General features: G+C 42.5%; 1 protein-coding gene across 2 annotated transcripts in view; it reads left to right on the forward strand.

Annotated features, from left to right (window-relative positions):
- MICOS10 (mitochondrial contact site and cristae organizing system subunit 10) overlaps positions 1–16,968 on the forward strand; it is a 106,875-nt gene that overhangs the window by 73,900 nt on the left and 16,007 nt on the right. For both annotated transcript variants that reach the window (XM_069240159.1, XM_069240160.1), the window contains exon 2: positions 9,584–9,631. In XM_069240159.1, the coding sequence (XP_069096260.1) occupies positions 9,584–9,631 (48 nt within the window). The remainder of the gene's footprint in view (positions 1–9,583; positions 9,632–16,968) is intronic.

Raw genomic sequence — 16,968 nt, forward strand, 5'->3', positions numbered from 1 at the left:
CAATGCACTGAATCAAAATCTTTCTCACAGTCTGTGGAGACCAGGGCTTGCTGCTTCCTACAATCCAGTGACCTGGCCAGGATTGTATTAAGTTGCCTCAGGCAGTGTCATGTGCTGTATTTGGGTAGAAAGCTGTTGGTCAATCCCACCAGACCACACATTAAAGTTATCTATTGGCCAGCACTTTGGCAAGTACCTTGGCTTTAAACAGAGGATATAGGACGATATGATGCACTGTCATAAACGGGCTTGTCTGGCTCCAGTATAACTGATACAGACGCACCTCCTCAGATCCGGTCATGGTATCCCAGTCCTATGCACTTTCTTGAAGCTACACGGGAGTCAGGGAGTGAAGTGGGATGCATTTTTTCTGAAATAACTCAAAAGGGAAAGCACTGGGCCCAGGAGTTTTCCCATGCAGGAGGCCTGCAAGGGCCTCTTATTTTTTTCTTGCTTACGGGTTCGTCCAATTCTCGACAATCCATGGAAGGAAGGCTCCTGATAGGTATGTCTTCTACAGTGGGACTCGTGCAGTCTGTGTCAGGGGTGCACATCTGAGTCACTGAATCTTGCCAGGCTAGCTTGTCTGCCCACTTTGGGATGATTCAGTTGCATCGTTGTGGGCTTAAAAGGTTTTGTGGAAGAGATGACAAGATCTCCTAAAAACTGACAGTACCAGCAACTGAAATCACATGAAGGAACGCTAAAGATTAGCATCAAGTTCAGCAGTTCAAACCTAGAGATACATTTCGTTTTCAAATGTAGCATCCTGAACTGAAGACCTGAGTTGTATCTCACGCGAAACACGGGTATTGTGCGAGGCCTTATGATGCCATTGTTCCATGCTCTTGAGATTGGCAGTTGATCGCGCACACATTCATAGACTAGCGTTGGCCTCGCCATAGAATCCAGCTTTAAGTGAAAGTCTAATTCTTGGAGTGTAGCCTCTGCAATTTAGTTTTGGAACAGATTTATGGCCAGTAAGGAGCTAGAGTTTTATAGTTCCTTTTGTGTCCTTATTTCGACTCTGGTATTTAAAGTTGTGTATTAAAGTGATTTTCTTTTTATAAAGTAAAACACTGACTGTATACCCAGTTATTAAGGTCACTTGTGTTTTACCGTGGCCTGGCAGTCTAATCCTGGTCTCCAAGAATAAGTTTTGGGCTCCTCTGCTCCTCTGTCATGAAAACGGGTAACTGGTTAGCCACTTTGAGCTCCAATGGCACTGTGGGCTCAGGACACCCATGGTAGGTGTCTCAATTGACACAATTGGAGTCCAGTAACCCACGATTGCATAAGGACCACATGAACCAGATTTCCCTGCTTTTTAATCAATATTTGTTTAATTGAAATGAAACTATATATATGTATATATATATATGTATATATATATATATATAGCCCAAAAGTAGCTACAAAACCGCTCTGTACAAGTTAAACTTGAAATTCCAATTATGAGACAGTGACTTCTCCCGGTTCAGAGACGCTAACCAAGTGCATCTCTTTTTGTATCTTTTGTTCAAAGTCTTGAGTAAATGTAAGAACTGTGAGAAAAGAACTACCTTCAGTTTTGTTACTTCTGGTATAAAAATAGAGGTATATAATTGCTCTGGACTATAAGTTAAACCTCGAACAATACAAAGCATGCTATGAACATAAACGTGGTTATGCCTGATAAAACCATAGTAATTTTGGATGTGTGACGGCAGAGACTAGAATAAGAGCAATAGGTCAAATTTCCCAGAATGTTTTTTGTGTCATCAATTAACCATGCAGCTATTATCATATAGTCAGAAATAGTGTACGGCCGGCTTTAAGCTTGCACTCGACTGTCAATTTCTAGCTAGGGCCATGGCAAAACGTATACAGTGTTCTGTGATTGTCACTTTGTAAAATCTTTAAAAGCGGCATATTGATAGTAGGTTTGCTTCTTAAATCCACATGGAAAAAATGTTTAGTCCTGGCTTTGTAATGCAATGAAGAAATGTTTTGTCCACGGCTCCTTGGGTCTGGCATGCGGTGCTGCGGTGACTTGCCCTCTTGTTACCAGTTCTTTCAAATATACATAGACTGGGTTTTGACGTCTCCAAAATTAGTATTTCATTCACCTCATGCTATTGGCCGTTTGGCTTATGATTACGCCTGCCATGCAGTGCTGGTGTTGCAATGGATACATGACTATTTGCATCCTAAAAGTACTCCGAATCATCATATATGTAAACTCTCTATCTCTTAAATGCATTGCTTCCTGTATACAATCTGTTTTTTTTGGTTTGTTTTCTTGTTTTGCTGCAGCTGGCTTTTTGATATAGTTTAGGACTCCAAAAGCATGCTAGATGTATTAGCTTTGCCAATTTTTTTTAATGAGGTGTTCACAGCTACCAAGGTGGGACTTTTCCACATTCTTTAAGTTGGACTCTTATTTACATACCATGTATAACATGTAATTTCTTTAAATATTATCCTCCTTTTTTTTTTTTTAATCATGTAAATAAGGAGCCCCCAAAACCGATTTCTTATGATTTTCCTCGCCTTGCAAAAGTCCTGTGCAAAGGACTAAAAGTGTTGGCTCTTTGTACTTTATAGTCTTAAAAAACAAGTAATTATCAATCAATTAATAATTGCTTGTTGTCAAAGAACGAAGAATAAAGGAACCAAACCAAATTATCACTCCTACCTCCCGATTTGTATTATTGTTTTTCTCTGACATCACAGGTTCATTCAAGGTGTGCAACAAGCTAAAATGTGAACAGTATATTTCATTAACTTTTATTATAGATTTAATCGAGGCCGTTATTCAATTTATCATAAATCTATTCAGCTGAAGTATTTCCTTAATGCTCCCACCCTATAAATGCCAGCCACTTGGTTCCAAATCATATATACCACTAAGCACATTCTCTGTTGGAACACAACACAGGAGGCTATTGGAATATGTTTGCTGTGTACTGATCATCATTGTATTTGGCGGTGAAGTGGTCCGCAAAAAATTGTGTGTTTTCATGGGTACTTTACTACTTATCCAGCAGTATTGGGCTTCAGTTGGCTTCTGATGGACAGGAGGTTACAATCTCTATACTATTAAATCCTCAGGTAATCAAGCAATACTTTGTTTCAGCGTGCTATATAGTTTGGGGGGGGGGGGGGGGTGAACAACTATATGCTATGCAGTGATCGTCCTGTGAGCTAGAAGTGTTCCACTTCGGCTAAGTTCTTCTTTTTAATGGAGGTAGGGTACAGGCGGTATGAAAAGCTTATTTACTCTGGAGTGATCTTTGCAGTGGAGGGAGGATCTTGAAATGGTGAGTATTGGTGTTTCAGCAGTGTCTGATACTTTCACATGACTTTCTACAGCTTTTCCTTTGTGCTGCTTAAGAGTTTGGCCGTTTCAGTTGTAGCGGTGGAGTCAAGAAATCCCTTTCTCGGCCCTTCACTGCTGGCTACTGTTTTAAATGAAGTTATAAGTTTTGATTTTTAGCAGCGATTTCCTCAAATACCCTCCCCTCCCCCTCCCCCCCACTCTCATTACTCTGATGTGCACCCTTAGACAGCCATTAGGAATAGAGCAATCACTGGACCACTCCAATAAAAGACTAAGATTTCTCTGACTCGAGCAGACGTTTTCGGAGTCAACGCCCTTTGTCCTGGGATCACATGAAGTTCCCACATGGCTTTCTAGGTCACCACCCAAGTTCATTATTCAAACAATTTACTTGTAATGGATTTGACTGGGATACAAGGGTATGTAAACAAAAGAGCGAGAGAGATAAACATCCCAGTGGAAAGTCTGAGATGGTTTTAAGCTCTAAAGCATTTGCTGCATCAGCTTTAAAAAAAAAAAAAAAACACCGTGTACAGTTCTGATGGGTAATTTTGCAGTGCCCTGCCTCGGTCTTTTCAGTCTGTCGGTGGTTCATATGGCTTCTGACATCATCCTTAAGGTAGAAGGGGTTAAGCTTGCTACATTGGCTTCCTCTTTATCAAATAATTTCTTTTTAATTTCCATGTTGTGACTTTAAGTGTGTTCATAGACTCATTCATGTTTGCCTCACATTATATCGTGGAATGCCTTCGTGCTCACTTTGATCTGTATCTCAACTCTGACATGAAGCCCTCATCTCCACGTTATGCCTCCTTTCAAATATATTCATCTTACTTTCTCCTACATCTTTAACGGTCTTCCTCTTGGCATTTTTCTACCTCTTTCCTTTGTCTCAAACTGAAGTTTTGGTTCTTTTCATTCCTTTTAAATATGTAGTTACTAGGTCTCCTCATTCATGCATTTCCCTCATGTGGCTTACTTACATTTATCTCTGCTGACGATAGCTGTACAAAAATGAAATTAAGTAATAACATAGTTATTAAGCTACTGAAATAGCCCGATGGATAAAGAAGGTCACAGAAAAGTCGTCTGAGAAGACCCAAAGCTAGATCACCCCTTGTCCCGACAGAAGGGACTTAATCGGCTGATCGGTAGGTTGCTTGCTGAAGTGTCAGCCACTTGAGGTTGTTCAGTTCGGATCCCCCACCCCTTCCCCCGCCCCACTACGGGAATCAACCATTTGTAAATCAGTCTCGGTCCTGATCCAGCAGGACCAGTTTTATCCAAATGGTAGACCACATCCACTGTGATTAGGATCACAAACAGCCCCAGTAGGAAAGTCTGCATATTTATATTTTGTGACTTCAGAGATTTTTCTCTTTTGAGACCTCCGAAAGCTCCCGTATTGTACTATTCCACCTAGATCACGTGACTGCCATTTATTTGCCTGCTAGATTCATGTAAAATACAAAAGTACTTTAATTTTCTGTAATATGTGCTGTTGACAGTGTCAGCACGTTTGAAATAGGGAGCGTTTGTTAAAACTAATACAGTACTATGAGAAACTTCATAGGTACTGGTGGGCGTAACTATTAAAGTGGTGTGTCGGTGGAGGGCCTTTATGGTGGTGAGTTTTAGGATCTGTAGCTTCCATGTAGTATGAGCTTCAAGGTCCCCTTGTCTTGGACCAAGAGTTCATGTCTGTGATTTTCAGCTTGGTGTATGCATGAGTCACTACGTGCAGTTCCAAGATCATGAGCTGCGCTGTACAGTCATACGTTCATTCAGATGCCTCCAATCGCATGACGTGAATTATGTTACCAGAAACCCTTTTTAATCCTACAAAATCAGTGTGCGTTTGATATTTCGTTTTTAGACTTGTAGCACCGAAAAGGTCACATAATCTCTTCCTTGCCATCTTAAGTTATTTTTCTGCCATTGCTGGGTCTGGGTAGAGATAGAGATATATATATATATATATATATATCGTAGTATTTTATGTTTTTATGGTGTTATTTTTCACGGACATGTTTAAACCGTTGGTCTTTTAGCCAAACTACCTATAGTTAATTTTCTCAACACTCATGCGAACATAACTGGCACACCGAATTCAGTGGTCATGACGTCACCCTTGATATGATAGATGAAGTTACAAATTTCCTAAGTCATTTTTTTGCAGATGAGTTTTCATACCACATTACTGGTAACACTAGACAACTATTTATGTAGTGTTATTTCGTGGTTTGAACATATCTTATTTAATGAAATTGTGTTCTTAGATTTATAGGTTACCATGCCGAGTAGTGTCATCGGTGATGTTATTGACCATGTAATGTGGGTTGGCGAGGGCACATATTCTAGTTACCTTAAACTAACATAGGTGAATTTCACTTTTTTTTTTTTTTAAAGTTTAAATATTGCTTTTAACTATCATTTCACTGAACTAACGTCCCTTTTACCTTTGTTTTTTTTCGGTGAATTTGTAACGGTTTTTCTTTATGCAAACTATATATTATTACAGTATCTAACTCTCACCCCACTTTAACTTTGGTTTTCTTTCATAGATTTTTTTTTTTTAAGCATACATCTTTATAAGATCTTATTACCATACCCAATTTTCAGTGGGTGGCCAAAGACCTACAGCGCAAAGCCTTCGGTCGTCCACAGTGTGATGTTGAGTGCAGGGTCTGGCCAGAGGCCCCTGCACCCAACCCCCCCATGGAAACCGACCCCACATTTTCTTTTAATTCTCTCAGACCCTCGTGAGACTCTCAGAATGTCTGTGACACCAACACCTGGCACCAAATCCCTGAGTCTTGTGATCAAAGAGTGCTGTAATGGCTGCCAAAAAATGTATTTTCATATTGCGGCCAGTCAGTCAGAGCACTCGCTTTGATAAAAGCCCCATAGCCAATCAGAAGTCTTGAATTTTAAGGTCAACCCAACGGTTCGTATAAATATACATTTTGAACCTTAATTTCTTAAACTACGGAACCGATTTACAGCAAATCACTAAAGTATGGTTTCTGGGTAAAGATTAAGCCTTCTGCTAAACTTGGTATAATTCTGTTCAGCTGTTTTGGCTTTAGCATTGTCTAAAACGTCCTATGGAAATTATACCGGGAAATGGTGTTTTGATCCCTCCCCCCCTCCTTTTTTTTTATTTTTTTATTTTTTGGTTTGTTTTGCTTTTCCTGCTTGACAGATCTCCCCTATACATTTGAGGACAGAGCTGAGGTGGATGAACTTTGTTTTATCTTGTGGAATGGGGCGGAGAAGTTTTGTGAAGATTCTTCAGAGACCACCAAAGTTAGTAGCACAACAAAAAATCCGTTACCTATGGTAACTAGGTCCTAACTATAGCTATAAAGTAGCATCCACTATATAGAGTTTTTCTCTTTTGGTGGGGGCGAGTCTCTCTCCTTCTGGTCGAAGTTGTTCCTTCAAAGAATACTTCTAGCATTTGTTGTTGTAAGAACACTGCTCTTTCATTGTCTGTGAAGTTTTATTTTAGTATGATTTTTAGTTCTTGCCAAGAGGTCTAACCCTTTGTTAGTTTAGGGAAGTGGCTCTGTTGATATGGTTACGCCCCCTCCCTTTTTGCCTACTGTCTGATGTGATTTCGACTGGGTTCCTGCTAACCAGGTCTCCAGTGCAGATCTTTCCCAAATCTGCACAGTCATTTCCCTAATTGGCAAAACCATTAGCATCCTATGTAAGTCTTAGTAAATAGTACCCTTAGTACCAAGGGCCTGGGTACTAAGGAGGGTTCCTACAGTCTGCAGCAGGAATTGCGCCACCCTGAGGGACTCATCACCAAGCATGACAGACCTAGTACGTGACCAGGGAAACCATTTTAAATACATGTGCTGGACACTGGTCAATACGAGTTCTCAACTACGCGATGGCTTCACTGAAGATAGGGATGTTTGGTATCAATCATCTCATATTGGTGAACCCACACTGATGCTAGTGTTTGATTTTCCTATACGTGCACCCAGAGGGCACCTTGGAGGCGTCCCCAAACCTACCAACTACTAGTGTGTTGACTGACTAGTCCTGACCAGTTCAGCCAACTTAGCCATGTTTCTGACCCCCTAAGGTGAGAGCCAGCGCTCTCGGATACTAGAGACCAAAGCCTGCATTGAGTAGGGTTGTTAACACCTCCTTCAGAAAGAATGGACATTCTAGGGTAGGAAGCTTCAAAGGCCGAGCCTCCTTTGTAATGCAACCCAGGTCTCTCCAGATGGCTGAGATGTCCAATCCCCCTGTCTTGACCCCTGCTTCTTGGCAGCAGGTCAGGTGGGAAATTTAGTTAATTAGGAGGTTTGCACACCTTATGCCAGTCCCAACCCTAAGGTGAACGAACTGAAGTGGACACCACTCTTTAAATTCCTCCATCTTGTTTTGGATGGAATTAGACCTCTAGTGTCTGGGATATGCCACTTCCCAACTAAAGTGGTCATAGAGATGTTGTAGTCCCCCCCCCCTAAAGGTAGGTAACCCATTGACTGCCACCTGGCACTCCTTGTAATGCCCTTAAAATGAGTATTTAGGTGCCACCCCTGAAATCAGAAACACAGATCCTCACAACCTAAGAAGCCCAAGGACCCTGAAGAGTTGCACCAGCAGAAGAGGGGCAAAAGAAGCAGCTGAACTGGTACCAACCCAGCTGGCCTGTTTGCAACTCTCAACGGACTCTGCACCAAAAGACTGCCCGTCCTGCATCTGAACCTCCAGAAACCCAGGAGGACTGCCTGCTTTGGAAAAAGACTCCTGTGAGCAGTGGACCAGCTCCCCTGCAAACTCTAAAGAAAGGACTCTGCAGCCTACAGAATCGAAAGACTTGACACCTAAAGTCATCACTGCAGCACCCGTCATAACTGCCGTGATTTGTAGTGGAGCTCTGGTGCCAATACCCAGCCCCCTAGAGTCCGAGTCCATTGTGGTTTCACCCCTCCTGGACTCCCTGAAGTCGCCTGTGGCCCCCATCTCCCCTAGCCTCTGTGATGAGAGAAATCTGACACCTGAAGCAACCACTGCACCCTTTGCTTAAGGTCTAGATGAAGTGGGCCTCTGGTGTCCACAACGTCCCTCAGCTCTCCTGAGCTCAAGTCCACTGTGGTTTCACTCCTCCGGGACTCCAGGGCGACACCTGCAGGCTCAGCCCACAGGACCCCTCAACCACAAGTGCTCCTGGACGCTGAACTCTGACAACAAATGCCATCTCAGCATCTGTCTCCCCTGGGCCTTGGTGAAGAGAACCAAAGGTGCACCTACGTCTCCGAGCACCCCATGTTTGTTACCTACCTGTGTATTTTCCCCCGACCGGCTTCCTAGCCAGAACTTCCAGCCTATTTCCACAGATACCAGTCTTCATTGAAATACATTGGGTACCCAACACCAAACTATACCTCTGCACCTGGCCGCCCCATTGCTGTCCAGAGTGACCTGTTGGTGTGGTCCTGACTCTTGCCCAGTACTCACCTTAAGTCTCAGAGGTTAGTCTCATAAGTAGTCATCCAGTACCTGTTTGCTGAACTTGTGTTTCCTCCCATAGGATAATATTGAAGACCTCTGAAATTGCTCTGTCCACTTTGGCAAGTGAAAATAATGTATACTTAATGTGCCTACCCTGTGACAAAGTTCTTGGTTTCAAAGTATATATTAAAAGAAGTTGGTTTTCTTGTTTGGTCTTTGGTTTATTCTTTGAATGTGTCTCACTTATTGCATTAATGCTTAGCCCTCCCCTCTGATAAGCCCAACTACTTGCCCAAACTCCAACAAAAATAGTCCCATCTACTTTTGCCTCTGTAAACCAGTTAGGGATCCACTGGACTCTCTGCAAGGTGTACTTCTTTTCAGTGCATCTTATAGAGAGCCAGCTTACCACACTTGGGCCGTGTGGTAAACCACCGACACCTTGATAAACCTCTTACACCATGCAAAACATAAGCAGTGGAAGCTTTCATGCACTTAAGTTTATATTTACCTTCTGCTTGGTTCTTGGGTGGTGTCTGAGCACTAGAAGAGCCCAGATAAGGTCCGAAACCACAAAATCAAATGTTAAGATTAGAAAACAACCATATTGTTAGGAATCCTGGTATTGTTTATAAATGCTTCTAGCTACATCGTATAAATCCTTGATAAAAGTGTGAGCTTAATGTAAATGCTAAACTGACTGTTTTACCTCTCTCAGGGTGGATAAATGTTTGTACAGGTGCTTGTGTGACAGTTTTTTTTTTTACCTTATATTTACAGGTGCTGGCCTTGGATTGGGAGTAGTTTTTTCAGTGATCTTCTTTAAAAGTAAGTAGAGGGACCTGCAAGTCAAACTGAATTTACACTATTTGAGATGTGATTTGCCCATTTTTGGCTCAGTTGAATACAAATATGCCCTCATCTTTGGCAAAAGTATAACGAGGTGTAACTGCAGACATATGCAACTTCTTGATTGATTCTTGTATATTTAGAGTTGTTTAAGTCCTCTTAGGCTTCAGTATCAGCAAAGAGAGCAAAAGGGACCAATTGTTATCATTCCCTAGGCCGTAGAACATGCCGGCCCTTTTGTTTTCTGGTATCAATGTGGTTATGAGCATGGCCAATGGAATTGTTTAACAAGACAAGGCCCAATTATGCTGCATGGATGGCTATTATAAAGCAAAAAAATTGAGCTTATGCGGCATAGGGTGACAAGATCTGTGGTAGTATTTTGCTATTTTATAATCACAATACACATTGTTTAGGTAGCAGTTTCACCTTCATAAGTACCAGTTAAACACTTGCACATAGCAGTCAGCTGCTGAAAGATGAGAAGTTATCGTTTGCAAACTGTTTTCCAATGCTTGCCACTGCATTTAAAAAAAAAAAAAAAAAAAAAAAAAAAAAATGACTCATTTGAGCTAGAATTTTGTTTTTGTTGAAATCTGATATGCGATAAATCTATAATTGCGTGGAAAATGCCACTGCCACAGATAATAGAAGCGAGCGATGAGTTCTTTGTAGCTCATGGTACTGATGTAAATCATTATTTGTGGCTCCTGCATAAGTAGATGCCTGAATAACTGCTCCGCTGTTTGCATGTGCTTATGTTTTTTTACTTTTCCCTGTATTGCCTGCCCTTGTCTTCAAGTATATATTCCTGTTTAAGAACTACACATAGGCCTTTTCTCAAACTTCAATATTGCAGGAGAAATCTGCCTTAGTTCTTCTGTTCGCAGGGGTTTGCCAGGTCTCTCTGGCTGCAGTATTGACCGCTGCTACCACAAATATTTCGGAGTTATGTAGAAAATCAAATTCCGGAGGGATCAAGAGGAAAAGAAGCATAGGAGACGGCCTCCTTTCATCTTCTGTAGCACATAGTGTCCTACACATGTAGTTTTGGTTCACTACAACAGTAATTTGACAATATTCAAAATATGGAGTGTTCGGTGTTGTTTTGAAGACCCTATTGGTGTCGTGCTTCATCAGCGGTTCTCCTCCTGGCCCCTAAAAGCCAGGATTGGCTCAACCATACCCAAGGGAGATCAAAATATATTTTCGGATACCGCTGTCTTACGGTACAAATACTTAGGAAAAACACCTAAGGTATCCCTTTCATTAGTGGTGCTTTCTGGTATGATTAAAATGGAAAATATGGGGAGTTTATGGAAATTATGATCCTACGCCCACTCCATCAAAGTTGACATTTTCAGCCTCTGTTTGTACTAGGCCAAAGCACACAGGACTTTCAACAGGATGTGCAAAGAAAGACATGGTGTGCCCCAGGACAGCTCTATTTCCTATATTTGCCTGAAACAAAAAGACTCAAAGTTCACAGGCAAGACATTCAACATGTACATATGTAACATGCATTTTTCTAAGGCACACTTTGCCTTTGATCATCATAGATTATTCTCCTTTGGTTTCCTTCAAGAAAGGAGACAACAAAAAACACGTTTCGTAAGCATGTTTGCTTTCAAAGCCTCCCCATGCTCTGTTAGCCTTTTGACACATCCATGCTTCTTGTGACAAGGAAGAGGACATGACCTATTGTTGTGCACATTAGTTCTATTAAGTGCACTCGTTAAAATTCTTTAATACGTGCTTGTGGCAAACTTTATCCTTGCTTATCATAAAGTGTATGCATGCTCATCAAACATTTATGCACTGAATTGTACATAAACTAATGTCAGTCATCTGGACAGCAAACCTACTCAGTATATGTAGCGTCCTTGCTACATGGGAGAAGTGCGGGGCATGCCCCTGCAGTCATGCACTAGTGTTTATTACCAGGTGTAGGCAAAAAAGCATGATGTACTGTAGCATGTGGAAGAGAAAAAGCAAAAAAGTGTGTGTGTGTGTGTGTGTGTGTGTGTGTGTGTGTGTATGTATGTATGTGTATATATATATATGTATATATATGTGTATGTATATATATGTGTATGTATATATATGTGTATATATATATATGTGTATATATATATATGTGTATATATATATATGTGTATATATGTATATATATGTATATATATGTATATATATGTATATATATATATGTGTGTATATATATATGTATATATATATATATATATATATATATATATATATATATATATATATATATATATATTGGAAGATGCAGGATCACAAGAAAACAACAGCCAGCCAGGGCAAAAATCTGGATCCCAAAGGATACAAAGAGCCACAAGAAAATGTAATATCCAAGAAAGAAGTGACTCAAACAGATGATCTCATTAAAGAACAAAAATATATTTCTACTACAACGTTTCAGCTTCCGCCTTCCTCGGGTAGTACAAGATGGTTTGCTCAGTGGCTGCCACAATCCGTTGTTCCCATGGTGTATCTATCACAGGGCCACTGGTCTTTGTGGGTGCTGTCAGCCTGCAAACTGAGCAATTTACACAAGTGTAGTGGCCTGTTAATTTAGGAGGCAGAGCAGTTTCTACAGATCCTGATAAACTGACCTGATTTGTTTGTTGTGAAATTCAGAAAATAGTTATCGGTGTTCAGTCCCTCTAGCTAAGGAAATAATGAAACTGTTTATTTCTTGGAGTGGTTGAACATCTGTAACCATTTTCTGAATTTCACCATGACGACAAATCATAAATAGATACTATTTCTCTATGTAGTAGTCTATGGGCAGGAGGCAAATTAAAGATGAGATTGTACAGAAAATCCTCTGATAGGAATAGTCTTCTTGGTTTTGAGAGTTGCCATCCACGATCGCTCAGAATCTCTCAGTAGGTCAGTTTCACAGGATCCATAGAAACTGCTGATGTCAGAGTAAAAAAAAAAAAAAAAGTCTATTCTTTCTGACAAATTAAGGGGCAGAACTTACCCAAACACAATTGACAGGGCAAACGTTAGAGCACGGAATAACCATAGAGAAGCCCTGCTGAATAAAACTTCTAAAACCACTCAACAAAGACTTGCGTGTGTTAGCACATACAACAACCAATCTAACACATTAAAAAAGGTAATTATGAAGAACTGGGGAATCCTAAACAGCGGGGAAAAAATCAGTTTTAAAAACCACTGTTCTCTTTAAAGAGTAACTCGAGCTTGAGAGACATACTTATTCTCGCTAGACTAATATTAGAACATAAGGTTCTTAAAAACAACAGTGATGTCCTATAAGAGGGCAGCACTCAGAATGTAGATTATTTTCAAATGACTGCTCTAGTGGGCCCAAACTATGTGTAGGACACTTGAGGTGCTAGAGTGCAATATTGACCGACCAGCAGGTCCTTCCTCTGACTCTAGTATCATCAGACATTTGCCATTTCTTCTCCGTGCCTCTAGTAGTGGCGGAGAGATGAGTCTGCTTCCAAGCTTGCAATATGGGTAGAGAACTGCCAATCATACTCAGTGTCTAGTGTCAGCAGAGAGGTGCCAGCCCTTCTCCCAGCCTCCAGCATCAGTAGAGAATTGCCAATCCATCTCCCAGCCTTCAGTTAGGCAAATACATGCTTGTCGACCCTTAGTACCAGCCACTTGCAGCCCTCAATATTTTGAACAGGAACCGCACCAAGGCTGGGATTGCACTCAGCCTTATGCATGTGCATCCAAGTACTTCTTGAAGAGATTGGCTTGTGCTTGCCTGTTTATAGCATGGCTACTTAGCTTCTCCAAATTACTATGACCTCCTACTAAGTTACAGCAGTCTGAGTGACGGCAGCAAAACCATCACAATGCTGATGTAGAATGAAAGGTAGAGGTGAAAATGGTGGCTGATCTTGTATATTGTCTCCCTCTAGCACCTGTATATCACTCAGCGACTTAAGCTACTGCTCCACAGATATGTCTGTAACCTATATGTCACTCAACTGTACATTTCCTGCAAGTATTCAAAGCCTGAACTAGTCCGACCTACTAAATCTAGTCTGCAGAGAACGAAAGATTGCACTTGCTACCTTTTGTGAGAGGGAAGTATTCTTGTTACTACCAGCAAAACGTGTACTGTTGTTGCCAGAATTGTACCTGCACTGTAATGGGCAAAGCTTGTGCTGCTGCTTCCCAAGCTGTACCCATCCTGAAAAAGGGAAGCTCGAACTGTTTCTTCCTAAGATGTACCTGTTATATGAAGAGTGTTTCCACTGCTGTGTTCCCTTCTTATGAAAAAACAAGCACATCATGAATGCACTTGCATTAAAAGCCAGACCAGTTTGAAGCTTTTGTGGGACCTGGAGCAAAGTATTTGTGGGGCTCTGAACCAGAGACCTTGGTTTCAGTCTACATTTCCACATATGATAAGCACGTATGATAGCACCTTGAAGTTATTCAGTTCTGATGTGCACGGCACCAAATCCTCTCTTGGACATGGTGTACTATACCTTAATGTTGCTCCATTGACTTATATGCGAGAAATCAAACTGATGTACCTCTTTAGTTATTAATAAAATAGTCCGGGCTCAGGGCCCGTGTGTGCTCCCCACTCACACCCACATGGCTGCAAGCATGGCTCGGAGCTTGGGCTGGCCTGTTTTATTGCGCAGACTGATTACAGTGTCCTGCCTTGTGAAACATGCCGCAAGTGCTGCCAGCCTTCCAAATAGCGTGTCACAGGGCCTCTTCAGTGAGTGGGGCCTGGGGAAAATTGCTGTGAACTAGGGACTGTTTCACAATATGAGGTGAGATACAGGAAGATGCCGGACTCCGCAGGGGCAATGTTAAAGTGCTGAAACATTTTAAGAGAGAAGAGAAGCAGCATCTATTGCTCCTGTTTTTAGGCTTGTGATAGGGAGACACCAGTAAAACTATTTTAGCTTCCTCACATATAATTGTATCATAGGGCTGATAGTTTATCTAACGGAGAATATCAACTTAAGGGTCATAAGCTCACCCAAGCTAGTGAGCCCATAACGATGGCTGCCGTGGAAGTAGTGACAAATAGCTTCCCAGTGCTAGATGTGTAACCCATTGATGAAGCCTAACACTCCACACTCGGTATGCGGGTTCATAATACCTTGTGTAGATGAGTGTATGGTAAGCCCAGAAGAGTCTGGGCTGTTTTCTTTCAGTAGTTTTGAATTTGTTATGTTTGTTTACGGAGTGTGTGCAACAGCCATTTAACACCTTACTCTCTCTTTTCTTGCTCTGTGCAGGTGCCTGCTCCACATGAGACCTGTAGTTTTTATTTCCCACTCAGGCTCACTTTCTCCCTCCCTTCCATGCTTTTTGCGCCTTCACATTCCCGTTTGGCTCGCACCCTCCCCTTTTAGCTCATGTTTATCTTCCTCTGGGCCATGTTTTCTACATTCCCTCCCCCTCTAGCTTACTATCCCCCTGACTCTTGCCCCCTGGTTAAGGTGCATGCACTCTTCCCTTCTTTTTTAGCTCAGGCATGTTTTATCTTCCACTTCTCTCTGGCTTGGACTTACATATGTGCTGTTCCCCACTGCTCTAGCTTGGGTCTGCTTGCACCCCCTTTTCCTTGCCCTCTTGCTTGGACCTGCCAGTGCCGCCGTCTTTCCCCGGCCCTCTTTCTTGGGCCTGTTTGCGCCCTCTTCCCTGCACCTCTTGCTCTGGCCTGCCCACACTCTTTTTTGCCCGTTTTGGTCTGCATGTGTTTTCATCCTGGCCCACTTGTTTGGGTGCACACAACTTCCTCAGCCTTGCATTCATTCTTGACCCTCTTAGTCATGTGTTCTTCACTCCTTACTATGATTCCACACTCTTGGTATATCTATCTTATTGATTTTATATAAGTGAAATGCCGCAGTGCACATAAGTTATCATTCACAGTATCCTTTACAGACAGTGCTTTAAGTTACTTGGAAACATATCAAAATGGCATATATGGGATTTACGGCGGAAAAGGATGCGCAGGTTATACACTAGGTCAGTCTTGGTAGCAAAGGCTACCATTAGTACATCCCAAACCATGATCTCTGCGTCATGTCCGGCTTGCCAGTGGAGCTGCCACAAGGCATCATCCTAAGCACCTGCCCATTGCCTATCACCTCTCCTGTGCCAGATCAGTCAGCACAATTTGTAAATCCTGATTTCACTGTTTCTTCAGGTCAAGCAATGCCGGACTCATTGCTCTGTTCATTGTAGCATTGATGTTTGTTACACTGTATCATTTAGAGCAGCATGTCAATAGCACCTGCAAAGCGGGGTCAGTCTCTGGTTCTTTTCCGGGGTCCCCTCAGGTCACTCCTAAAGCTCGCACAAACACTGTGGGGGTCAGGAATATTCCTCATGGGAGGTCAGATGTCCCGTGGGTCCTATAACGGAATGGTGGTCCCGTCTATGGACAGTTGACCCAGGGCAGTCACTGACCCAGGGCAGTCGCTGAGGCCGGTCATCATTGTGACCAGTGTGCTGTGCGTCCAGCCCTAATGAAAACCAGCAGGCACCCCCTCAGCCGTAAATCCGGCTAATAAACCAACCCACAGCGTGGTCAACCTCCCATCACTCCTTGAAGAGCAGCATCCTGTTTTCCTGGGGTCAGGTGTAGCAATCCTTAGGTGGTACCTCCGGAGCCATCCATGTCATCAGCCACTGCAGCTGGCTCACCAAATAATACAGATGAAAATCTGGGACCACTGGCCCCCAAAGGCAGGCGCAGCTAGTTCAGCATTGCTGGCCTCTGGCCCAGACCATCTGCTCAAGTCTTGAAACACTCCACATGGCTACAGAAGAGCTACTTTAGCAAGCACTTAACAGAGACATGGTATTTGCCAGGGCTACCTGCTCATTAGCGAGAGCAGCAGTGATCACCAGAACATCGAAGATGCCTGAAGTGATGTCAGCCACCCTCCCCGGTTGCCCTCCCGGATGGTCACCTGGTATCTATACACCCAGATATTGAAAGGTGCAAGGGGCATTTGGTTCTCCGAGGGGCACTGCCTCAGGAAGTGCACCTGCGCTGCTTTCCGTTAGCGGGAACAAGAACAACTTGGTGTTCATGCACAGACTCGCTATGTTTTCTTTCTGTCCATTCAGCATCAGTTTGCGGTACAGGTGCAGCGAGCACAGACTGTTTACCAGCTGTTCCGTGGCGAGCGCAAACGCTGTGGCGACAGCGGACAGGCCTTTCGGGTGCCCCAGTGTATTTGCCACTCATCTGAGTATTTACTGCCTATGCGACCCCTTGCGTAGGGCTCAGCATACAGGACCTATATCCAAGCTGTCAGATC

This window comes from Pleurodeles waltl, chromosome 6 (assembly GCF_031143425.1).
Source record: "Pleurodeles waltl isolate 20211129_DDA chromosome 6, aPleWal1.hap1.20221129, whole genome shotgun sequence".
NCBI classification, from domain to species: domain Eukaryota; kingdom Metazoa; phylum Chordata; class Amphibia; order Caudata; family Salamandridae; genus Pleurodeles; species Pleurodeles waltl.